The 26,954-nt window shown below is 41.4% G+C and overlaps 2 protein-coding genes across 3 annotated transcripts in view; one reads left to right on the plus strand and one right to left on the minus strand.

Moving 5' to 3' along the window:
* Nucleotides 1-19,925, plus strand: part of LOC5578167 (obscurin) — a 206,626-nt gene extending 186,701 nt beyond the window's left edge. Inside the window, 22 exon segments of the mRNA XM_021840377.1 lie at nucleotides 101-1,159; nucleotides 1,633-1,767; nucleotides 2,310-2,549; nucleotides 2,616-2,757; nucleotides 2,822-3,776; nucleotides 3,838-4,753; nucleotides 5,714-5,848; nucleotides 6,031-7,173; nucleotides 7,806-7,972; nucleotides 8,032-8,146; nucleotides 8,211-8,813; nucleotides 8,874-9,124; nucleotides 9,183-9,394; nucleotides 9,456-9,595; nucleotides 9,657-10,519; nucleotides 10,521-11,909; nucleotides 11,911-12,057; nucleotides 12,121-13,542; nucleotides 13,606-15,037; nucleotides 15,101-15,326; nucleotides 15,380-15,485; nucleotides 19,011-19,925. Coding sequence (XP_021696069.1) covers nucleotides 101-1,159; nucleotides 1,633-1,767; nucleotides 2,310-2,549; nucleotides 2,616-2,757; nucleotides 2,822-3,776; nucleotides 3,838-4,753; nucleotides 5,714-5,848; nucleotides 6,031-7,173; nucleotides 7,806-7,972; nucleotides 8,032-8,146; nucleotides 8,211-8,813; nucleotides 8,874-9,124; nucleotides 9,183-9,394; nucleotides 9,456-9,595; nucleotides 9,657-10,519; nucleotides 10,521-11,909; nucleotides 11,911-12,057; nucleotides 12,121-13,542; nucleotides 13,606-15,037; nucleotides 15,101-15,326; nucleotides 15,380-15,485; nucleotides 19,011-19,148 — 11,936 coding nt within the window. The 3' untranslated portion in view covers nucleotides 19,149-19,925.
* Nucleotides 19,926-20,024: 99 nt separating this feature from the next.
* The window catches only part of LOC5578168 (protein KIAA0100), a 48,033-nt gene continuing 41,103 nt past the window's right edge, over nucleotides 20,025-26,954 (minus strand). For both annotated transcript variants that reach the window (XM_021840378.1, XM_021840379.1), the window contains one exon: nucleotides 20,025-20,568. In XM_021840378.1, coding sequence (XP_021696070.1) covers nucleotides 20,518-20,568 — 51 coding nt within the window. In that variant the 3' untranslated portion in view covers nucleotides 20,025-20,517. The remainder of the gene's footprint in view (nucleotides 20,569-26,954) is intronic.

The raw sequence follows: 26,954 nt of genomic DNA on the forward strand, positions 1-26,954 counted from the left end.
GGAAAATTTCACAGCAAGGTTTTTCATTTGCTGATCTCATGCGCTTTCAAGTTATATTTCGCTTTTACATACCGTTTTGATCATTTTGAACACTACCTAGGAACAGCAGAAACCGCTAGTGTAACAGGTTACGATACTCCTGTAGCGGATGCCGAGCAGGATATCTCTCTAGGAAGTCTAGTAGAGCAGAAATCTAGAGAGGAATCCCTTAAGCATAAGCTAGAGGAAATCCACACCCGCGAAAAGGCGGCCCTTGCTGAAGCTAAGCGAGTTCGGCAAGCCAAAGAAGAGGAAATCCGACGAAAGTTCGAACAACGGGGTGAACGAGAAATTCAACAAATCAAAGAAACTACCTCGGAACTGTTAGAGCAGATACAAGCTACCAGGGAATCCGTAAAGTCAGCGCTAGGATTAACTGAGCCAAATAAAACAGCGAAGTTACCAAAAATCACAAAAGCAGCGGATTCAGATTCTCAACAACAACAGCAGACTCCACCACAAGACCAAGGCGGTGATCAGCGAGAGTCCGGAAGTGACAACACAGGTGGTGATCAAAACAATCAAGAGAACCAAGGCGAGAATAGGCAGGAAGGATCCGGTGAAGGTAACGGTGAAAAGCGAACACCGCCGCCACTACAGTTGCCAACATTCTTCGATCCTCCACCCCCACCAGTATATCAAGCTACTATTGAGGTATTCATCAAGAAGGAACGACCACCACCGCCACCACCTCCAAAGATTACCAGGAAGTTAGTTGTGAATACGGACGAACTTGAGCGAAAGACTCAACTGTTCTTTGAAGGTCGCATAGAAGTACCAGATCCAGATTACAGTACAGCTGCTGCCCAACGCAAGATCAAAGGAATCAAGCATTTATTCGGAAGGACAGGTCAAACGGTAAATTACGCAGAAGATACCATCCACAAGGCAGAACAAGGCGAGTTTGAGAGTATTCTTTTCCCAGAGGAGGAAGAACCCAAACCAAAGGAACCAGTTTACGAATACCAGTATACGGTCGAAGACCCGGTAACAGGAGAGAAGATTTGTACTGCTGATCCAAACGTCGTACTGATAGAAAAAGAACAAGTCATGGATGATCATCACACTTCTAGGTATTCTTCGCTAAGACAGACTTCCCGGCGAGGTCGCACCCTAGAAGGTACAGTTTGAAGTGTAATTGTGAGCCAGCGCTCCTTCTCTGTATGTGCCTCAATGTTACGTATCTGTAAACCTGTTAATTCGCACTCTTCGTAGTATCAGCAGGCACCAGTAAACGCTCTTCAACCCGAATCGGCCCAAACACTAATGGCAATTAATGGCATGCATTCTACGCATAAATACATGTATTCGTCATCAGTTTGTAAAATTCTTTTTCAGTTGCAGTTTGGCTCGTACGTTCATACTTTTTTGTTTCATCGGACCTGCAAATATCCGAAACGTGGTTTCTCTAACAACTGATCCAAATTGGTATTTTTTGCCATATCTAATCGAATGCTCTTTCATCATCGTTCCGCATTACTTTACCGTTCACTGTTTGTTGTATTCCAAAAGTAATACTAATCTGGTTCCTTCTTGAACCTTCATCACGTCCGATAATTTCCTCTGTCAATGACCTGTCGTCCGGATGTTTAGCGCAACTCGAGGAACTAGCCGATTTCGAGATCAAGCACGAAGAGAAGATGTCGACTACCCAAACCGAGAAACTGCGGGTGCCGACCAACATAAGACCCCACTTTTTGAAGGCAATTCACGGCCTGAGCGTCGAGCGTAAGTTTTTGTTCTCATGATCATAGACATTCTGAAACAAATCAAAACAGACCATCAAATGGAAAGTCAATATCTTTGTATTTTGAACAATTTCTGACTTGATACCAGCCGGTCAACGACTACAATACATCCACTACATATAGTAGAATCACATCACGCTTCAAACAGGCTTCTTGGAGTCCATTGTCCGCTTCAAATCAATGTCCAAATTAAACGAATCGATACAAAGCTTCTGTAGATATCTATCTCTCTTCTAAAACTAGCTTCTAGAGTCCGCTTCAACTTGTCAGAGTAAATAATTATAAATGTTCGTCCGACTCTGTACCTAAGAAAGCTTTGGATAATTAAACACACCACGAGTTCAAAGACAACTTCGAAGAAGCACCACCAGAACGGCAACCGAAACATTGCCACTCACCAAAAACCTTCAACAATCCTTTCCACTACCCTGACTCTTCAGTAACACTCGTCTACACCCACTTAAACACGGTGATCGTGTATTGATTTGAGAATAATCGATTTCTTCTGTTGTTGATGAACAGCCGGTGAAAATGCGAAGTTCTCGTGCCAAATTGACGAGGAATCCAACGTCCAATGGCTGAAGGATAACAAACCGCTTGATGACAAGCTAGCTGATCGCGTCATTATCAAGGAAGCAGGCGATCTTACGCATATTCTGGAGATTCAGCACTGTCGCGAGGAAGATAGCGGCACTTACACGGCTCGGGCCATCAACGGTACGGAGAATGCCTCCTGTACTGCCCAGCTGATCGTCGAGAAACGTAAGTTTTATGTTGTGATGGGTTAAGATACGTCTGAACTAACTATATGAGTTTTATTCTAATCAGTAACTCCAGAGCAGAGAAAGGCACTTTCTGAAACCAATTCACCGGTATTCAGTGTGAGCCTGAAAGATACAGAGGTCATCGAGAAGACTTACCTGACATTCATGGTCAAGGTCAGGGGCGATCCCAAGCCAAAGATTCGATTGTAAGTATCACACTACTTTGAGGACATCTCTAATAAAAACATGGTTTGCAACTTCTCGTTCCAGCTGTAAAGATGATCGTGAGATTCTCGACACCGACAAGCGTATGAAGGTCGTCCGCGAGCGTGAAGACAGCGGATACTACGAGTTGATTATACCCGAAGTCCACAAGGGCGACTGTGGTGTCTACTCGTGTACCGCCTACAACAAATTCGGCAGCACCAAAACCCAGGCACAACTATTGGTAACAGATCAGAAAGAGCTATTCAACGAGCTGGACACTCTCGATGCAGATAAGAATAAATTCGTCTGGAAAAAGAACGGTGTACCCTTCGATCCTGAGGAGCGATTCAAGGTGCTAATGGCTGATGATTCCGATTCGTTGGCGCTTGTCTTCCAGCACGTAAAACCAGAGGATGCTGGACTCTACACTTGTGTTGCCGCAACCGCTTCCGGCAATATCCAGTGTAGTGCTGAACTCACGGTTCAGGGACAAGTCAACCAACTACAACAGGAGCCATCCAAGCCGCACCTAGTAGTTACATCGAAGGATGCACTGGCTCGAATTGGCGGTAAAGCAATGCTCGAGATGAAAGTCCACGGCTATCCGAAGCCAGAGCTCGTATGGCGTCACGAGGGTACCATAATCGAACCACACGGTCGCTTCAAGTTCCTCTACGAGGACGCCGAATCCGTAACGCTGGTCATCATGGATGTGCAACCTTCGGACGCCGGTGCCTACTCCATCGTTGCACAGAATCATCTGGGCGAGGATTCGACCTTTATCAACCTCGTCGTCAAGTATCCACCAACCATTGTTAAGCCGCATGACGCATCGGCAATGGTCGGCGAAAACTTCAAAATGTCGATCGAGGTAAATGCCGTACCTGAAGCCACCGTTCGCTACTACAAAAATGGCAGAGAATTCAAGGAAAACGAACGCATTAAGTTCCTAACGGCCGAAAACTACCACATCATTAAGTACAGCCCAGCAGCGGCAGAGGACGCTGGCAACTATTCGGTAAGTGTAGCTATTCACTCGAAATTTGTCAAGTTCCACAAACTTATTGCTTATGTTTCAGATTATCGCCACCAATGAGATTAGCCAAGCTACTGAGTTCTGGGAGTTCACCATGAATGCTCCTCCACGCTGTACACATGGCCTTCCTGAGGAAACGATTGTCAACGAGAAGGAGGACATCGAGCTGTTCGTCAAGGCCGATGGTAACCCAGCTCCAATCGTGCGCTGGTACAAGGATGGTAAGGAGGTTGTCGCCGATGGTAAGCGAATTCTGATGATCGAAGACGATGGTCGCTTCACACTGAAGATCCATGCGGCGAATCGTGATGATACGGCACGCTACACGGCCGACATAATCAACGACTACGGTACCATCACGCAACGTTCACAGGTCAACGTGAACTGTCAAGCGATGGTCCGCGAAAAAATGAATGCGATCACCTGTAAGGAAGGTGACAGTAACATCACGATGAGCATCAAGGCCGATGGTTTTCCAAGGCCAAAAGTTCAATGGTACATTGATGGTATCGAGATTACCGAATCGAGAAACGAATTCAAGACGGTCGAAGAGGGACTATATTACAAACTGATTATGAAAGAAGCCAAGGCCGAACTCCAGGGCGTGTACAAAGCCGTTTTCACTAACGTATACGGTTCGGATGAGAGTAGCGCTAAAACCACCGTTCAGTGCACGCCCAAGGTTCGTAAACCACTGGTGGATACAGAAGTTGACGAAAACACCACTCTGACTCTGGAGGTAGAAATATACGCTGAGCCCGAGCCGGAGGTGACCTGGTACAAAAATGGACAACCGGTGCAGACGGACGCACGTTTGACGATTAAACGCGACTCACAGCGAGTGGAAAACTATACGCTCTCGTTGACGATGGTGCGTGGTGCCGATTCGGGTGACTACGAAGTGCGTGCGGTAAACTCAATGGGAACCATCTCCAGTAAATCGCGGGTCGTTGTTCAGAGTAAGTATTTACGTTTTGAGTGCAGGATTCATATCTATGTTTTAGCGTTTAGATTTATTTTGCTATCTGATCAGCGATCGTTACCTGGTTCGGTGACGATTTTGTGTTTTTTATATATGTTGACAAGCGATGGTCGTATTTTGTCAATAACCCCACTATCTGTGCCATTTTGAAGTTTTACGCAATGTATGGAATTGATTTTGGAGTTATTTCTCCATTCTTTGTTGAAATAAATCGCTAAATGTTATTGTTATCTAGCGGTATACGTAGATCAAACAGGCCACGAGGTTCTGAATGCGGAGGTGTTGGAGATCAATTCGGTACAGGTCGAGCAGGAACTTACCGAGAGAGCCCCGAAAAGAGATAGTGTCATCCGTGAGCAAACGATCACTGTTATGGAAGTACGAGAGCTTGCTACAGATATTAGGTTAGCCGAAAAGGAAGAACATTCACCAGTTCCTGTACCAGTTCGGGAAATGGAGCTCTCTATTGCCGAAAAGCTGGAAACATCGGTCGAAGACTTCATCTCAGTGTTAACGATGCCCAGTTATCAGGGTAAACGAAATTTGTCTAGATTCTATCCAGGCACCAAAATCACTGTATTATAGAAGTCCCGTTTGATTTTGGTTAGACCCTCGTAGCAAATTTGACACCGAAGTGATCTCCACCGGGTTGTTTGATGCAAGAACTTCATTTTCTCTTGTACATAACGTCCTACATTATAGCGTTAAATGAATTTTGTGATAAACCCAACTGTGATTAATACTTGTTTATACACATCTTTTACACATACTCATCAACATCGACATGCGCATTCACATCCACACACACACACAAACATGTACAAATGACCGATCTATGGTTCCGTATTGTTCTGTGGTGTTGCGTCCCTGTCTGAATGTGTCCAATCCCACACAACAATCCTGCAACTGATGCCTGCGTGACTCGGCGCTCCGTTAGAGGCCCTTGTAGCGAGCCCCAGTGAGAATGCCGAAGCACACCGCATGTTCAGCGAATGCACCACAATCGGTCAAAACGGAGAAACGATCATGATCTCAGTACACACCGAAGAGAGTCATGCCGCCATCGTAACAGGTAATTTTGACGTACCTTCACCATCCCATTTGAATCACTTTGTCATGCGCACCAGCATCATCAAATCCTTTCCACTGTCCCCTCCAAACTATCCCAAAACTTCCAATCTGTTCAATCGTTTGCTCCTTGGCACGCCATACACATTCGAGCTACATACACTCTCATGCACACTCTCTGAACAGGACCCGAAGAATCTCACTCAATCCATCAAATGCGCGCCACTACAATCATATTCGAAGAAGATAGTGGATCTCCTCTGGAAACGCCTCAACGGATCATTTACCCCAATAAACCACACGCTTCTGCACTGCACGTCGAAGAAATAGACAGCATTACCTTTCAATCGCCGGAGGACACAGCCAAGTATCACAATCTGACGGTAAATGAGTCATCCGGTACAAGGTTGATCATTGAAGAGCAGGAATCGGACAACGAGGCATACTCCGCAAGCTCCGGAAAGTATTCGCGAGGAGTTTCCATTACTTCGGCAACGACATCGGATGACGAAGCGTCATTTTCACGACAATCTAGTAGATTGGGCACAGAAGAGCCTGAAACAGCTCAACGAATGCAAGTAAACGGTGTCTCCACCACGGAAGTAAAACAAGCGGAGTTATCGGAAGGACTACACAGGGAGGATGCTGACCAACGCGATGCAGAAAAAGGAAAAAAAGTTCACTTCGAAGATGACTTGGCTTCAGAGACGAAAAGAGCAAGAATTTTGGAGAAACAAGATGTAGACGAAAGTGAAGTAAGCGAACAATGTGCTCAAATGAGTCGTGACACAAATACTCTTCAGGCTGGAAAACTGTTTGAAAAGGGGGTCGCTGAACAAGACCAAGCTCCCGACAGTAAACTCATGGACACGAACGACGTTCAGAACGAAGGTGGTATCAAGACTGGAAAAACGCTTGATAAGATGGCAATGGATGAATGCCACACCGCCGATGATATACTACTAAAACCGGAACACGACCACTCTGAGAACGCCATCAAATCTGGAAAGAAGTTGGAAAAATCTGAAATAGAAAATATTACAGTGCTCGAAGGTAAGCCCATAGAACCCAAAGAGATTGCCGATGGCAAGAAGTCCTTTGCGAAGGAAGCAGCATTAGAAGGAGTAATTGATGCATCGAAAACACAAATTTCCAACGAAGAATTACCTGAATGTCTCAAAACCAAACAACTACGTGCGGAATCCATCGAAGAAGTTGAACCTCAGAAGTCCGATAAACCGTTCGAGAATTCAACAAATGAAAAATCCAAAAAAGCTTTATTGGAAGATGAGGCAGAAGCAATAGTTAAACAACCTACTCAACCAGAAGGTAGTATTTTAGAGGCCCAATTTCCACTCACTTATCAATATCTCAGTACAGTCTTTCTCTTAATTTACTACACTTGCACGCACATTTTTCATTTCTTTGAAACATCACTCGAATGTACATTTTTCAATCAAATCATCTTTTTGAATCGGCTACGCATGCTACCTCTGGAATTGTACAATCCGTGACTAACGCTTAAGGCGGATAAAGCTCAGCTAATCGAATCGGCCTACATTACGCTTTCTTCCTGCGGCAAATCCAACAAAGTATGGATTGGTAAGTTCGCTCTATTCGGAAACTCTTCTTCTCCTTTGTAAATACTGGTCCACTATGTCCCAAAAGCCAAAAATTTGTCAAATTATAGGTTTAGAAAAGCAGTTCAATGCTTCGACTGCTTGCAACAAGGAGCCAGTGACTCTCCGCGTCCGAAACTACCAATGTCTAGGTCAGGCTAATAAAAATATCAATTGATCGCACGTATCGTAGTGGCTAGCTACCACTCACCTGTTTCCAAGAACCAAAATAAATTCTGTAAATAGTGTCTCTAAACAATGTAAATATCTACTTAAGTTTCCAACTAACGACTGTGAGCTGTGTAGAAGAATGTTCGCTAACTTTCACTTTCCGAAATCTAGCGTCACCGGAAATTCTCAAGACCGACATTGCTGATGTCACCACGTTCGATTCGCTGCCACTGTCATGGATGGTGGAAGCTGACGGTATCCCGAGACCAACCGTCGCCTGGATGCACAACGGTGAAGAGGTTAAGGCTAGCGAACGTATCCGTATTACTGACTCTGGAGTAAGTATTGATGAAAACTCTCGCATCCGCGACAATGCTTATGTTCCTTCTCTTTGTAGACTCTCTACAAGATCGAGAATCTGGACGTCAAGGAAGCCGATGCCGGCGAATGGAAGGCAGTGGTCAAGAACCGTATCGGAGAGAAGTCTCTGCCATGCAACCTGACTGTTATTCGTAAGTGTCCTTTATGGCTTTTTAACTCTTTCTCACAACTGATTTAACAAAACGTACCTTACAGCATGCAAGGAATATCGCCGACCGAAGTTCCAGAAAGGCCTGGAGAGTCTCAGCGTTCACAAGAACGAGTCGGTTACTCTGAGCGTAACTCTCACTGCCGACCCGGAGCCGGAGATCAGCTGGATCCAAGATGGCACCGAAGTACAAGCCGATAACTTCGTTGAAATGAAGACCGAAATTAAGGAGCTGGAGTACAACCTAAAGGAGATCACCTACACCTTGTATATTGCGGAAGCTCGCCATTACGACACTGGCAATTACACGTTCCGCGCAAAGAACAAGTACGATATCAACGAATCCAACTGCCGTTTGGATGTACTGTTGAAGCCGGAAATCGAGAACTTCCACGACATTACGGTGGAGCCGTTCACGCAAGGAGTCTTCCAGGTACTGATCAAGGCAAACCCGAAACCGAAGGTCGTCTGGACCAAGGATGGCATCAACCTGTGCAACGTCGACAATTGTGACGTCATAGCTGATGTTGAAAAAGAAATCTACACTCTTCTGGTGGAATCTTGCGCTTTGGCTGAACATGGAACGTACACCATCTCGGCATCCAATACATTTGGTGAAACGGTTGCGTCCGCTAAGTTGAACGTCCACAGTGAGTCACAGTAAATTCATTCCAAATATTGCAAAAAAAATACCCACTATCTTCTTCCAGTGACGAAACCAACCTTTACTAAGGAACCGGACAGCATGAACGTGCATGATTGGGGCGATGTCTACAACAAGGTCGAAGTATCCGCTGTTCCACGCCCGACTATTCAGTGGTTGCGCAACGGAACTCCATTGAATCTGGAGGAAATCGACGAAGAAACCAACGAGCCAAAGGTCAAGGTAGTCACTTCCGGTGACACCGAGGTTACGAGTGAGCTGTTCATCAGCCATTTCGGTCCGGAATGGCAAGGAGATGTTAGTACATATGACGTTTGATTTAGTTTCAACATTTATCTAATATAATTCATTACAGTACTCTTGCGTTGCTTCGTGCATCGGTGGTGAGACTGAAGCCAAGTTCATGATTTTGGTCAAGAACGAGCAACCGGTGTTCGGCAAGGGACTCGAGAGGGGCATGGATCTGGAAGAGGACGATCGTTTAGAATTGGCCTGTATCGTAGATGGTAGCCCGCTCCCGAAGATGACCTGGTACAAGGATGGGCACGAGATTACTCCTAATGAACAGTAAGTTGAGTTTGGAAAATACCGAGAAATTTCTCTAAATCACTCGTTACTAACTTTACAGCATTAAGATCACACATGGCCATGATGGGCGATGCCGTTTGGTTATCGATAAGGTTGATCCTGGAGATAGCGGTTGCTACAAGCTGGTTCTGACGAACAAGACCGGCGAGGTTTCCACACAATCTTGCGTTGCAGTCACACGTAAGCTTATTTTCGATTTTTTCTTCTATTTCCCCCTAACGAAATGATTCTACGTCAACAGCCAAGCAACGTTACCCGGTGTTCATTCGCCCTCTACAAGATCAAAAGGTTGCCGTTGGCGAAACTCTGCACGTGGAAGCCAAAATTGCAGGTTTCCCTATGCCCGAGGTCAGATGGTTCAAGGATGGCTTACCAGTGCACCACACTAAAGCAATCAACTTCATCAATGAACCTGACGGTATTGTTGGATTCATCATTGATCGCGCTACTCCTGAAGATGCCGGTATCTATACATGTGAAGTGGTGAACGAAGTTGGAAAGGCTACATCGGCCTCAATCGCTGAAGTTATCCCGAAGTCGAGAAAACCACAATTCGTCAACGAGTTGCAAGACATGAGCATTGTTGAGGGTTACCCCCTGAAAATGAATGTTAAGGTAGTGGGATACCCTGCTCCAGCCATCAATTGGTTGCACAATGGAACACAGATTACCGGCGAACGTTTCAAAATTACCGAAGAAGGTGAAGGTTGTTCTACTCTTACAGTGGAAAAGTCCATCGGAACCGACTGCGGAGATTATCAAGTAGTTGCCTCGAACGAAAACGGTGATACCTCGTGCACTGGAAAAGTTACCATTCTTCCTGTTACGGACACTTCTATTGGCGAGGAGCCACCCAGCTTCTTGGGCGGTATTCGTGACATCACCGCTGATGAAGGCAAGGAGCTGACGTTCAGAGCTCGGTTTATCGGCAACCCTGCACCGGAAGTTATCTGGACAAAGGACGGTGAGCCTCTTCAGCCAACTGGACGCGTTAGCGTCACTTGCGACGGAAAGACAGTCGGCCTCACCATAACGCCTGCTGAAGTATCCGACTCTGGTGAATACGCTTGCCTGATGGCTAACCCATTGGGAGAAACCGAAACCAAAGGCTTCGGCTATTGTTCGTAAAATGTTCCAAAAGCCGAACTTTGTCTACCGTTTCCCAGATGTTCAGCAGTTGCCAGGGTTGGAAGCAAAGTTCCCAGCAAAGTTGGTGGGCACTCCTCGCCCAACTGTTCAATGGTACAAAAACGAAACTCCTATCTATCCAAGCGATCGATACAAGATGAAGTACGAAGGCGAACACTGTTATCTGTACATCAAAGAATGCGTCGAGTCGGATACTGGATTATACTCGTGCATTGCTACTAACCGGGAGGGAACCAGCACCGTTGAAGCTAAACTGGATGTCGTCTCTCAACTAACGAAGGGCGATGAACCAACTCCTGCTTACTTCATGAAAAAACCTGTAGACATGACTGTTCTTGAGGGCATGAAGGCCAAGTTTACAGCATGCGTCGATGGATATCCACTACCTACCGTGGAATGGATCCGTGATGGACATCGTCTTGTACCTAGCGAAAAATACCGCATCGAAGCCGACATCAACGGCCTTGCACGCTTGATCATTGATGATGTTCAGGAGGAGGATCTTGGTCGCTATACTTGTAAAATCAGCAATAATTTGGCTGAAGTGTTGGCTCATGTCAATCTACGGTTTGAACCACTGGATGCCTGCCCAAGACGTCGCTATGGAAAGAGTAAGGACAAGAGTTTCATCCATACCAGCCCGTATCCTCTTATGGACCGACCGATTATCTCAAAGTTGTCCGATCGGCGTTTGACACTGTCCTGGAGACCATCTATGACAACAGTTCCACGTGAGCCGGTAACTTATCAAGTGGAAATGATGCAACTCCCTGACGGCGAATGGTATACTTACCGTTCTGGAATTCGTAGCTGTTCTTGTGAAATACGCGACTTGGAACCTTTCCGTGATTACAAATTCCGTATTCGAGTCGAAAACAAATACGGCGCCAGCGAACCCAGTCCCTACATCCAAACGTATAGACGAAAACTGGAGTCTGATCCTCCAGTGTTTTATCCATACTTTGGACCGGGACGTGATTACCGTCCGGGCGTTTCCCCGCTTTTCCCACGCAACTTCGACGTAGAACGTCCCACGCATCGTGACCGCGCTTCTGGTATCCCTCCGGAGTTCCTCCGTCAAGAATTCCCCGTCCAATACGGTACCAAGAATCACAACGTGAGCCTGTTCTGGTTCGTGTACGGTTATCCGAAGCCAACAATGACCTACTACTTCAACGATCAGAAGATCGAAGCTGGCGGTCGTTATTGCTTCAGTTATACCAGAAACGGACAGGCAACACTGTTCATCAACCGCATGAGCGAGCGAGACGTCGGCGTGTACGAAGCTGTCGCCACCAACGAACACGGCTCCGTACGGCAACGCGTCTGTCTCGAACTCGGCGAGTTCCCCACGATTCCTGCAGCGTCCGGAGGAGGTATTCATTATGGGTCGCCGTTCGGGTCGCGTCGAAGCCAAGATTGCCGGCGTACCCTTCCCCGACGTGAAATGGTACAAGGACTGGCAGCCAATCACCGAATCATCACGCCTCAAGGTATTTGATACAGGAGCGTAGATAGAGTTCTGATATATTAACAAATGTTTATACTCTTTTTAGATGATCTTCTACGAACCGGACACATGGGTTCTGTTGATCACTGACGCGATCAAGAAAGACGAGGGTCTATACTCAATCAGTGTGCGTAATGCTATAGGATCAGTCAGTTCGTCGGTAATGGTACACGTTGAAGACAACGAAGAGGACTACGTGTACAACGCCCATCACAGAACCCCATACGTCCGTGCTAGGAATAAGGTCTATGAAGACTATTACGATATTGGTGATGAGATTGGAAGAGGTACGCAGGGAATCACGTATCATGCTACAGAACGTTCCAATGGTCGCAACTTTGCCGCTAAGATTATGTACGGTAGTCCTGATCTGAGACCGTTCATGTTCAACGAAGTGGACATCATGAACGTCCTGAACCATAGGAAGTTGATCCGCCTACACGACGCGTATGACATCAACAAATCGTTGACGTTGATTATTGAGCTTGCTTCGGGTGGTGAGCTAGTTCGGGATAACCTGTTGATGCACGACTACTATACCGAGCGTCAAATCGCCATATATGTATACCAGATTTTGCTGGGTCTGGAACATATGCACACACGAGGAATTGGTCATATGGGTTTGACAATCAAGGATCTGCTTATCGCCTATCCTGGTAGCGACAACTTGAAGATTTGTGACTTTGGCTTGTCTCGTCGTATTGAAGATGATAAGCTGTACACACTGGACTACGGTATGCCGGAGTTTGTGTCCCCAGAAGTGATCAATCGCCGCGGTGTTGGTCTTGGACAGGACATGTGGAGCATTGGTATCATCACCTACATTTTGTTGGGTGGTATCAGTCCGTTCATGGGCCGAAATGATCGAGAGACCCTCACCAAGGTGCGTGATGGAAAATGGAGTTTTGTTGGCACCGTGTGGGAGTTCATTTCGTCTGAAGCCCGCGACTTCATTACCAGACTATTGGTATATGAGGACGAACACCGCATGACCATCAAGGAAGCCCTGAATCATTCGTGGTTCGATATTATCTACAAACGTAGCTTCGACGAATATCAGATTGGTACTGATCGTCTACGTAGGTACTATTATCACTACAGAGACTGGTACACCAACGCTTCTTGCCGCACCTGGTACCGTCGTCGTCCATTGATGAGCTGCTTCGATCATCCGTCGAAGATGGTGTATCCACCTGGAATCATTTTCACTCCGGAAGGTACTCCACCACCAGTGGCGGTCGATGATATCCCACACAAGCGCCGAAAGTGGGACGAGTACGTTTCCAAGGACAATCACCCAGATTACGAGACGGCGTCCTTCAAATCCGAAAGCCACTACCAGTACGGTCCGGACACATACTTGTTACAATTGCGTGACACCACTTTCCCATGTCGTCTGCGCGAGTACATGAAGATCGCCAAACACCGTTCGCCGAGCTTGCTCAGCGAGAGTAATTACGATGGAAGCGTGAGTATGATGATGATGGAGGATAACAATACATTCTAAGCTGTTTTTTTTTTGTATTTCTAGTTACCGATCATCCGCGAGCGTCGTCGTTTCACCGACATCATGGATGAAGAGATCGACGATGAACGCAGGAGTCGCATCAGCCGCTATGGAACGGACGACAGCGTGACGATTAGCCGTCGTCTGCGTACAGAAGTCGGAACTCGTCTTGGATCCTATGCCGAGGCTGAAGCCATGATCGAAGTCAAACGAGAAGGTCAGCCACCGTTCTTCCGCGAAAAGCCACAAACAATAGCCATTCGGGAAGGTGAACCAAATCAGATCGTTTGCTACGCTGTCGGTGATCCGAAACCATCGGTCACGTGGTTCCGCAACGACATGGTCGTTACCGATAGCAACCGCGTCAAGGTATTGGATGATGTTGATGGTCGGTCAGTAATTCAGTTCCATCCCGCTTCGCACAATGATTGTGGTATCTATAAGGCAGTAGCTAGTAATAGAATAGCCAAAACAACGGCTCGCTGCCGCGTAGTGATCGCCATTATCCCAGATGCCCCAGATTGTCCAGATGCAGTTGCTGTGAGCGATACGGAGGTATTACTGCGGTGGAGACAGCCTCGCCATGACGGTAATTCGCAAGTTATTTGCTACAGCTTGGAAATGAAACAGCATGGCAAGCTCGATTGGGTGGACGTGGCAAGCAACATCGATCACGAGTTCTACCTGGTTCATAGCTTGACGCCCACTACTAGCTACCAGTTCAGATTGGCGGCCTACAATCGTATCGGTTGGAGTGATCGTGGCGTTGCTACGAAGTTGATCACTACACTGGAGGTTGGGGCTCCAAAGATTCAGATTACTCGAGCTATGAAGCAATTGCAGCAATTGACAGAGTCTGGCCAACATGTAGCACCAGAAGAACGTTCGGGACGTCTGGACTATAGCTATGAGAAGACTCCATTGAAGTGGTCCGTTGAGGGTAACTACAACGAAAAGTTCAGCTTCATGTCGGAGATCTCGCGCGGTCGCTACTCCATCGTAGTCAAGGGACTGGAAAAGGCCACCGATAAGATCGTTGTTGCGAAAATCTTTGAGTTGGGAGATGAGCGCATTGCGGAAGCAGCAGAGCGTGAATTTGAAATGTTGCGTACGCTGAGACACGAACGTATCGCTAGTCTGCTGGCTGCCTTCAAACCGAAGAACACATCTATCGCTGCCTTGGTCATGGAAAAACTGCAGGGCGCCGATGTCCTCACCTATTTGAGCAGTCGATCGGAGTACTCCGAACAAATTGTGGCCACGATCGTTAACCAGATTTTGGACGGTCTACAGTATCTGCACTGGCGCGGAATCGCTCACCTAGATCTACAACCTGACAACATTGTCATGTCATCAGTTCGACAGGTGCAGATTAAGTTGGTGGATTTCGGAGCAGCGCAGCCCGTGTCCAAGTTGGGATCAGGCGTGCCAAATCAGGGCTGGATGGACTTTACATGTAAGCTAGATAAATATGCAATCGGGAACAATACTGTATTGTGATAATTTTTCATTGTTTCAGCTCCTGAGGTGCTCAACGGAGAAGCCGCTTATCCACAGACCGACATCTGGAGCGTGGGTTGCCTGGCATACCTGTTCCTGTCGGCAACGAGTCCGTTCCGAGGTGGAGACGAAGCAGAAACCCGTGCCAACATTACCTTTGTGCGCTACAGGTTCGAATATCTCTTCAAGGAGGTCACCCAGGAAGCGACACGGTTCCTGATGTTGATCTTCAAGCGTGCTCCAACGTAAGACCATTGATGGCATTATCCCGGGATCGAAAATAACGATATTTTTTTAGGAAACGCCCTTCGGTGGAAGAATGCTTCGAGCACAGATGGCTTGTCCATACCGATTTCATGATCAAGAAGCGCGAACGTGCGATCTTCCCTGGTAGCCGTCTGAAGGTACGATTGCATGATGCAGTGAAACCATACCTATTTTCAATTTACAACCCACGCCAATCCAAATCCAATCGAAAACCATTTCAAATCCATTCCAAACCTATTTCAAATCTAAACCAAATTCAATCCCAATGCAATCTGAATTTGGAATAGTACTCACGGTGTCTCTAGAGGAAAACATTAATATAAAAAAATCAGTATCGCTGAAACACCCACCAAATGAAAGCTTAGGCTTTCCTCTTTCATTTGAAACCGGTTTGAAAATGTTCTATCGGGGGGTCCTGAACATTTTTTTTTATTTTAGTAAGAGATGCGTACCATAGATGATCTTCTTCTACCAATAGTATGATACAATGAATCGCTTGTGCCATATGGTGACAACTCAATCGAACCGTAGAAGGCCATGACAAATATTTCTGGACAAACATTTGAAAAGGGCTGGAAAGGTCTTGAGCCTTTTTTCAGAAACTTTGCTGTTGAGCCCTTTTTAGTTCGCCCATGCAAACTAACACCACTATCAGAAAGATTAGTGTTAGCTCTTCTTGAATTGAATTGGGCTCAACAGCGTCTTACAAAGCCATTGTTTACCTATGTCGATGTGCCCTTTTTAAATGTTTGTCCAGATTTCCATAAAACAAGCTTGTTTTTGTTTTGGCAGTGTTGCTGTTCAGTTGATTATAAATTCAGTAAATAGTAAAATTGTATATTTTTAATCAACATTTATTCAATTATACAAAACTAAAATGGTTGTTAAAAGTATTTAAAATTTTAAACAAAAAAAAATGTTTAGAGATTTGAAAGATACATACAGCAACAGATGTATACAACTGAATCAAAATAAGGGTTATTTATTGAAAAATAACCCTTTTTTAGATTCAGTTGTACGCTACCGTCTTAAAATTCAAATATATTTTCATAAGATATTGCTTTTTACGATTAGTAATAAACAAAGCGTTTGAGAAATCATCTACTCATGGATCATTACATTACAAATGGTTTCACAGATTACACAAACAACTAAATTGGCATCAATGGTAGGGAAATCGGCGCTGCGTTATAACGCTTCATTGCTTAAGTTGTCGCGTTCTAAGGTGGTATAAATTATAAATTCATTGTTTTGGGTCAACATTTTGGTTTGCTGATTAGAGGTATGCCTGTTAATAATTACAATAAATATATTTCAATTTCACACCTATTAATAAATATATATATTTACACTACACCCTGTCAGGAGACATGAAACATGAAACCGAAATTCATGACAATCGTTCGAAGTTTTGCGAATTATGTTTAAAGAATATGTGTCTGCAACCGCTATCAGCAATAGTGGTTGATATTATTGAACAGCACATTCTTCACGACATCAGGATTACAGTCTGGTATTGTCCTACAAAAATATGTCGAGCTTGCACGTTTATTCGTTCATTAACCAATTCAAACTTTTGAATATAGCACTGTATAAATATAAATACATTTTAAAGCCTACCACTCAAAGCATGTTATGATGTGACAACAACAACTTTATCAAAACTAAAGGGAAAACGTGATAGACACAGTAATGGAAAAAGTAAGTACCAATTGAATTGGTTGGTTATCGAATCTACACAGTTAACCACCTAATTTAGAATCTTATTCAACATCTGTGCAACCTAAAAAACCCCATTTGTTCGCTGATGACTTGTTTTTGTTAAAAAAAGTGATTTGAGCACCAGATGAACGTTGCAGTTGAGCAGCTGTCTAAGGGGTTTGGATGTTGCAATCGCCCCAAACATCGCTTTCAAAATCAGCAGACTTAACCAATCAGTTCAGGGGTTTTTAGAGGTAACACATCTGCACTTTGATTTGAACGATAATGCAGAAACTGAATTAAAATCTGTAATATACTATAATAACGTTCAGGGGTTAGTTGATTATGTGACGTCCAAAAACGGGGGTTGGCCTGGACAGTTCGATTTACAAGCGATGGAGAAGGGTCCTTTAATCCTTTACCCTGTCGATTATCGAGCATAATTCCGACGTCATCGGGTCGATGTAAGGATACTGGCGTAAAAATACTGTTGCTGCTTGCTGTTGCTTCTGGCGTTCCAGAAAAATATGGCAATATTGAGAAAATCTGGAAGACACTGTTGCTTCTGAATAATTTTAAGTGCTTCATTGCTGGAGATTTGTAAATCGTCAATCTGTTTTGCGTAATAATGGGAGATAGTTTAACATTTACTTGCCTATACAGTACCGCACAAAAAAGCATTATCCAATGTAGCTGGTCATCCACGAATACTTTGTCACATACGCGTCCGCGAAATGGAAAAGTCTCGGCTCGGACCATAAACTGGCGGAGCAGTTCTTCAATTGTATTTACTATCCACTGCTCGATGGATCACCCGACGAACAAATTGCCCACCACCTTCCTTGCATATAACACTAGGTGTTGTAAGTCCAATTGACAAAAAGTATAATACATTGATCCAAATAATATCGAGGAATGGGTAAGCATCAGCAATTTGATTGTGTGATTCATAAAGATGACCTAAAAATTAATTCTTTTATCACAGATGAGGATCATCAGTTGCCAACGCCACAACAAATGTGGGTTCACCAGATGAAACTGTCAGAAGCTTTTGAAAAATCGACATGTTTTGGAAGTTTAATGGGATCTAAGTTTGCTAGTAAATTGTAATTTATCGTACTGTTCTGTAAATTATCTCTTTTCAATGAAAAAATGTATTTCAGGCGCTTGACCATTCTGATCAGGTACATAAAAGTTGTTTTCAAACGAGTCTGGATGATGATTTTGCAGAAAAGGTTGAGAACTTTTCAAAAACGTGGATTGCTTACCCAATAGCTCGGAGTTCCATATTTCCGCTATCATATCTCGGAGTTTTGATAAATCACAGGAAGTGGTTTGAGCAAATACGGGAAACAAGCCAGTGAAATCGTGCATTTCGATTTTCAATCATGTTAAGGTTCCGGAGAACTCCGAAGCATATGATCGACAGCTTCTTTGAGCTGTAGTAATGTGCAATAGTGAGCCTTAGTAAGCCGTATTATCCGTATTTACTTTATCGATATGTCGTGTATGTTATTGGCTTAAATAGAATGGTATAATAAATCCTTTTTATTAATTGGTTAACTATTTGTAGTAAAATTTCTCATGGCTACCTAGATAAACATGAAAGAAAATTACTGTGTGAGCCATAATTAAGAAATTAGTACTGAAAAAACGGCATTGTACTGTTTTGAAAAAAATGTTCAGGACCCCCCGATAGAACATTTCCAAACAGGTCTCAAATGAAAGGGGAAAGCCTAATCTTTCATTTGGTGGATGTTTTAGCGATACTGATTTTTTTATATTAATGTTGTTCTACCAAAGACACCGTGTACTAAGAACAGTTTTTGCCTATAGTTGAAGCAATATAGAAATAAAAACGTTGTTCTATTGAAATAAAGCCGTAGATAAGATGTAGTCGGGATATTTCAGAAAAAAAAAGTTTCAACAATTATATACTAAACTAATTACAATCTTTGCAGGACTTCTCCGAACACTACCACACGATGAAAACGAACGAGGCCACCAAGTCGGAGACCATCTCCAGCCTCGGTGGCCAATCCCCTCGTCAGCTGCTTCGATCCAACAGCATCCAGGAGGAACTGTTGACCACTTTCTAACCCTGACAGCATGTTTAGCTACTAAAGCTTAGAATCGTTACTTTCTTCTTCTAAAACCTTCAATTATTTATTTATTTATTTGATATTATTCTCGTAGAGCTGTTCTAGTCCCGTAATCACTTAAACCTCTTCTTAGTGCAAGTAGTCTTCACCCACTTTTGTACATATTCGATTTTTTATTTTAATCAAGGGAAACTATAGCGTCTTGTGTTTATTTTTTTAACGTGTAAGCATAAGATTTAGATCAAGAAGCAAACTATAGCTACTGCTAGTGCTACGACACAGGAAACACTTTATATATTTGTATATGTGATATCCGAGTCAGGGAAACATTTTTTATATGAATTTTTAACCGAATCTCTAACCATACAAATACGTTACACATCCCTGAAGAAACTGACTCGGACCCATATATATCCAGCTGGTTTCCTCTACTAGTAGTGTTTGCATATATTAACCCTCTATATCGCCCCGTCGTCAATCAACAAGGAGAATTGTATAAAAAGAAAAACTCTTAACGAGAACTGTATAAATTTAGTTTCATGCATGGTACGAAAGCTTTCAACAGATTGCACATACAGAGGATAAAAACAGCGTATTTTGAAGTGAGAGAGAGAAAACGTGTAATGTTCGTCTTATTAAGATTGCAACTTTAGGTCAAATAGCAAGTTAACGAAATTTCGGAGCTTTAAAAATGTAGGACAAATTATATCCTTGTTTTCCGTTCTGACATTTTATTTTCCTTGAAACATTAATTCAATAAATAGTTGTGCAAAATTTAGAACTTTTCTATGAATGATATCACAAATCCCTCACAAGTACTAAAAACCTAAAGGAATTTCGAATATGTTTCATCGAAGAACGACACCATTAATATAAATTTAATAATTGAAATGCTTTTCATTGCCACAATTTAGAAAACTATAAGAGCTACAAATGTATACAAGATTTAAATAACACCAAACAAACGACAGCAAAGGGTAGTATTATTCGAAGCATTTTTGAGAATACCACAAAACTTTATTGCCCAATAGAGAGATAGATGATGATGTAGATATTAATTCTTCTGCCACGGTGGATCACCAACACGCTTAGGCAAATTCTATTGTAATCAATGAAATCATAATACTTTTCAAGTTTTTAATTTAAACCTTCACTGAGTTCTTTGTGATGTGGTAATCACCTACTTCTGCGTGAGTACATCGTTGGGACTAGAGCTTGGCTGATGTGTAAATCACTTCCCCTAATATTTGGTTCTTATCTAATGCGTTCTTTTAGAATCGATCACCCTTGATTATGTGGTGTGCATCAGTACTACTGGTGGTAGTTAAATAGAATTTTCTTTGTAAAATACTTACTTGTGATAAACCTACGGTTTGGCGAACTTGAACACTCCTCGTCGGAGGCTTTTATTCTCCGGCTGAAAGTGGATAAATAAAAAATAAGAAAATTTTGTATCAATGCTGAGCCATAACAGAATAAAAGCTGAAGAAATTTCAATAGAAAGCAGAGTAAAGTGTGATCAGAGATGATGGGAAACATATGAATAATAGGGTGGCCCATAATTATCGAACTACAAACAAATTTTAGTTCCATCAACGACCCCATAGATTTATAAGATTTCGCTGAAACTTCACAGTTGCTTCTTGGGGTGGAAATATACAAATTACGGTCGGGGCTTGCTAAATACTTTTACATTTCAATTTTTAATATAAAACAGAATCACCTTAATGAACAATATTTTAAAACTGAAATGTTTGAATATAAGTGCACAGCGCAACAATTTATTGTTCCAAGCTCAAGCAGCAAAATACCACTATTTTCTTAATTTAGAATTGAATGATGTATAATCATCGTTTTTCAAAATATTGCTCAAAGGATTGCTGATTAAATGCGGTTTTTCAAAATATCGCAGATTGTCAGATTTCATGAAAATTTAGAATTCCTGCATAAGGAATCCTTTCAAAAAATTGTTAATTATTTTCGTCAGCTATTCCTCAGGAATGAATCTCCTTCTCCTTTTGGCTGTCTTGGTAGTGTCATTCTCAAAACACAAACAAGCCGTTCCCATAGGGGACGTTAGCCACAAGGAAGTGACGTTCCAAGTAATACTGTTTCATATGGTATGCCCTCTTCAACATCTAATCCAATTTCTCTCGCCGTTCCCTTACGGTACCTATCCATCTAGTATTCATTGCTTTCTTCTCCATGCTCCCTCTTACTTCGAGCAAAATAGACCGATATGCCGATAAATAAATTCAAAATAAAAATTATCACGGTCGATACCTTTGTATGTAAAATAATAACAAACGGCTAAAAACAAAAAAACGCAGTTCATAAATAAATGATCATGTGTGTGGCTTATCGGGGAGAAATACAAATGATATGGACAAACCATCCATGATTGTGTAATGATTCCCCAATAATATAAGCCATCGATCGATAGAACCTGCTTGATCGCCAAACAGTATTAGGGCGCTTGAAACCTCCTTCCTTTTGGCTGTTTTGGTAGTGTCATTCTCAAAACACACCCAAGCCGTTCCCATAGGGGACGTTAGCCACAAGGAAGTGACGTTCCAAGTAATACTGTTTCATATGGTATGCCCTCTTCAACATCTAATCCAATTTCTCTCGCCGTTCCCTTACGGTACCTATCCATCTAGTATTCATTGCTTTCTTCTCCATGCTCCCTCTTACTTCGAGCAAAATAGACCGATATGCCGATAAATAAATTCAAAATGTCTGAAGTAATCTCTGGAAGAACATCCACAGGTATCTCTGAAGAATTTCAGGCGCAATTTCTGGATGAAGCCCTGGTTTTACAACTAGAGGACTATGAAGGAATTACTGGATTGAAACTTTGAAAAGCTGAAATCATAGCCGAAAGAATCTTTAGAGTTTACTTCTGGAAAAATTCTTCACAAAAAGAATTTTTGTCAAAAAAAAAACTGAAGGAATTCCTGAAGTAATCTCAGAAAAAAATAACTGTATCAAACTTCTGGAGGAATTGTAAAAGCATTTTATCATAAACATCCTGGAGAACTAAAAGAAAAAAAAAAACAATTGGCGTCCCTGGACCACGGTGCCCCGACAGACCGTTATTATGTAAAAAAATTGTCCATCAAATCTGAGCACAGGGCTCAATTCCTGAGGTCACTCTGCACCTTTGGGCCAATTTATAAAAAAAATCCCTAGGAGGAATCTCGAGAAATCTTGATTTAAAGTTTTTTACTTTAAAATTCAATATAATCCATATTAAAATTTTGCAATAGCACTGAAAAAACCTACAAAAATGCTCAAAAATTTGGCCAAACTGTTCTCAACTAGTATACAATTGTTACCGTTGTTAATATTTACAACTGTCTTAACTTAATCCACTCCTTAAAGTGAAGATGAATGATAAAATAAGTTAAATCGAAGCCAAACTCCAAATTTTCAAGAGCACAAATCTGGAGAACCGAATACCCGTTTTAGCTGAGGATTTAATCGATTGGTCACCACCAGCTAGTGACCAGTCGATTAGGTTTTCAGCTTAAACGGATGTTTGATTTTCCAGATTTGTGATCTTAAAAATTTAATGTTTGGCTTCGATTTAACTTTTTTTTTTCATAGTTTACTGGTTTAAATTTCATTGATTGTTGTTTTCCATATGAAACAAATTGAAAAGTAATCCAAATAAATCAATTATTAACAATGTTGTTATTAAAAAAGGATCTGAGAATAAATGTTGCACAATAATAGTTAGCAGATAAGTCATGTGAATACTTTTATAGTCAATTAGAGCTAGTATTACCGGTTGTTTCAAATTTTGAATGATTTGGTTACTCTGGTACGCTCAAGTCAATAACAGAATGATCATACGCCGATGTCTTCCACGGGGTCGCTGAGCTTCACCTGATTGATGCAACTTTTTCTTCCGGCATTCGCACTAAATGACCAGCTCACTGAAGTTTGCCTATTTTATTCGCTCAATAGTTTTCGCTCCTGTTGTCAAACAAATGTGCTAAGGGAGCCAAGAATAAGTGTTTTAACCATGACAAATTAACAGTGATGTTTCTTTAAGGCATGTTTGCATTCATCGTTGCTCTCTTTGCATTATTATTGAAAACTGATTGGTTTTCGAAACACTTTTCAGTGTTGTACAATAAAGGATCACGAGGTGTTTTGGCGAAGTTGTCAATGAAATAATGGATCAATGAAGTCAGATAAGCCTTTATCGAGCAACAGTGTAGAAATGTCGTTTCCCTTTGCAAGTTTTGGGTTCCTAAGCTGGTTACGTAATCCGTAAAGGAGATATTCGCAGCCAGAATACGTGTTTTTACTCCAAGGGAAACATTATTATCATACGTCACAATTGTTATACGGCTCTTCAACAAATTCATCCACATCTCAATCAAGCACTGCTTCAGCACCAACATATCTGAACTTGCTTCTTTCTCTACATGCAACCATATACATTTGGGTGAAGTAAATGGCATTACAAGCTTATCCTAGTTGTCCATCTTTGAAATAGTGAAACCCTTCTTTACTGAACTGCGATCGATTCTAATAAAGTCATGGTCTGCAAAATCAAAGAGTATATGCGACAAAACGCAATATTGAACAGTAAATTGAGTAAACTGATCTCTTTTTATTCCATGTAATTTTCAAAAAAAAAAGATCCTCGTCTATAATAATTACACCTGATTGTATTTGTCAGCTTTATCAGCTTTAAGTCTTATTTTTAAGTCTTTGATATTACCTGCCACAGCTATTTTTTTTTTTGTTACTGAGTCGAAAGCGACTTAGAAGTCAATAAACAGATTGACGATGAATCCCGAAAAAAAAAACAAATGAAGGGTTGCAGATATATAGAGTGAAAGTCCTAGTGAAGTTGATACTTAAATATTACTTATTGGGAATTTGTTTGAAGTTGTTAATCGTCGAACACTTGCTACATATAATCGGTGTTCAGACAGATCTGGCTAGATGACATTTTGGCCTTGCAAAGATAAGTCAAGGACTCCATCAATTGCAATGCAATACTTCCAATTCTATTGATGTTTCTTCAGAGTATACCCCATTAGGCATAAAGACGTTAGGCATAAGAACGTTAGGCATAAGGATGTTAGGCATAATGGACGTTAGGCATAAAGACATTAGGCATAATGGATGTTAGGCATAATATACGTTAGGCATAATGGACGTTTGGCATAAAATAACTTGCGCGTGTGTCATTTGAAACTCGTCTTATAATGAAACATTTTCGGGCCCATTTACAAATTCAATTACGCTGATGGGGGTGGGTATCTGTCCTTAAGGTGTGACAGCTCATAAAAATGTGCGATGTTTATACAAAAAGCGTTACGAAAGGGTGGATTGATTGGCTGGTATTAAATGACTTTTTTCGGTGCTATGAAATGTGACCATGAACCGAATGACAGATATGGAGGAACATTGGTTGTCATTTCAATTCTAAAATCCAGCTCAATCCATTTTTGTAAGTATCAATTTAAATATGCGATGTGCAATCAAAGTGTTATTTGTTTCTAAAGATGTTTATTTTAATGAGTATATGACATTTTTTGTTATATTTCTCTAAGGGGCCGTCCACAAATGACGTAGCATTTTTTCACTGATTTTTTACACCCCCCTCCCCCCTCGTAGCATTTCATCACAAATGCTGATACCCCCCTTGGAAAATACGTAGCACATCTAGCACCCCTCCCCCTAATTTTTTAATTAGTTTTCCTCAGCGATTGGGCTAAAACGAAACATTAAAATCCAGAAATTCAAAGTTTGATATTAAAAACTGACTGAAACGTCAAACGCTCAAGAATAATTTGAAAATCAGTTCAAACTAAACAGGATATTTAAGTTACATAATTTTGGTTCGCAGTTTAAATTTAAATTGGTTAAATGTAGGTTGAATTTGATTTGTAGTACTTTTGCTATTGTTAAAACCTAAAACAAGTTTGGATTGATAAATCTAACAGCAATGAGTAATGGTTCAAAGTATTTTAAAATATATTAAAGAGAAGTTTTGTTATATTAGAGGATTTTTTTTTTAACTTTTCGTGATTAAGAAGCAGATTTCAGTGAATATGATCAACAAAATACCTTAATTTGTTAAGGGTCTCCGTAAATTCAAATCCATTCAGCAAACAGAGGCTAGATAGTGAAAAATAACATATGTAATATTTGAAATTAGCGATTTTTATACAATCATCTTTATTAGTATTTCAACTATACTTCATCATCGTCTTCTACACTGAAATATTAAAGACAAATAAGTTGAAGTACACCATCTTTATTGGGAGCACTTGTTAAGAATACTGGAATAAATTTGTAATGAAAACCCTAAAAGAAAATAAAATGCACGAACATCCTGAAATTATTGGTAAATAAGGATTCTGGTAGTCCTGGGAAGATTATCCAGATTATTATTATCCAGGCTGTTCCATCATGATCATTGATATATCGAAACAAATTGATGAGTTGACTGAGTAGAGATCTCCTGTTACATTGAACGCATTTAAATGTCTTGTTTTACTATCATAACGTTAATATTTACCTAAATGAGCATATATTCCTATTTTCTTTTGAGAGAATGAAGCTCCAACAAAAACTGTGAATTAAAGTAAAACAGTTTATTTTATGTCTTGTTAATAAAGGGAAAAACAATATCTTCGAAGTCAATAAAACATTTATTTTTCTTAACTTATTATACTTTCTATTTGTTAATTCATAAATAAAATAGTTTGGACACAAATACAATATAAAATTCACATAACTATTTAAAGCTTTATAAATTCTGTTCAATTGTCAGAAAAATTACAAATTACAACATTTCTTAAAATTTTTGAATTCTATAATATTGATGTTTTGAAGCTGAATCATCATTTTTAAGTTAAGTTTAAAAATTCAGACAACATAGTTTGATATGAAACTGTTCTGTCTTTTTTTATTCTTTGTAACGAAATTATTCAAAATGCTACGTCCACAAGTTGGGACCCCTCCCTCCCCCTCGTCACACATCGTCACAAATTCGAGAAGCCCCCCCTACCCCTTTTAATGCTACGTCATTTATGGACGATCCCTAACATAATTGAGTTAATTCTAAAGAAGGGAAATCTTCCATATAAATAGTAATACTTATAGTGCAAATGAGTACCTTGAAGACAATAATCGAGAGGCAAGTCAAGAATTTATGTTATAATAGGTGACATAATCTTCAGCAATAATTTTCTGGTAGTATGACAACTATCTTCTTAGCGTTACATTGCTACTTCGAGTCTGCTCATCATTAGTGAGAACGGTTCCTTTGCTACTTATGTAAACAATTTTCGATGATTTTCAATCAATTTCCTCGAAATTCGTCAAGTTTGAAAAGAAAAATTTGATTAAATAGTTATTTTAATTACAAAAGTCAAGTTCAAATTCAACATAACACAATATCCAGCATAAAACATGGCGATGCTATTGTGATATTCCCAATGTTATTGCATAGAGCTCCTACAATTTATTTGATTACCCAGTGTTACTCATAATCAATAAACAGCAAGTCGAAACGAAAATTTCGGATGGAAATATTTACATCTACAATTCCAAAAACTATTAGAAAAATAAAAATACAAATAACAACATATATTGGAAGAAGGTGCTTTCTCAAAGAGTCTTTTCCTCCAACCATTTAATTAACCGTATAAGTATAAAGAAAAGCCTATGATTCAAAGAAGGGAAAATGTATGGTGGAAATATTTCAAGCAATAATGACATTATTGTCTCGAAAGAACAGCTTATTTATAGAAGAAGGGAAATTTTCTG

Source organism: Aedes aegypti, chromosome 2, assembly GCF_002204515.2.
Source record: "Aedes aegypti strain LVP_AGWG chromosome 2, AaegL5.0 Primary Assembly, whole genome shotgun sequence".
NCBI lineage: Eukaryota > Metazoa > Arthropoda > Insecta > Diptera > Culicidae > Aedes > Aedes aegypti.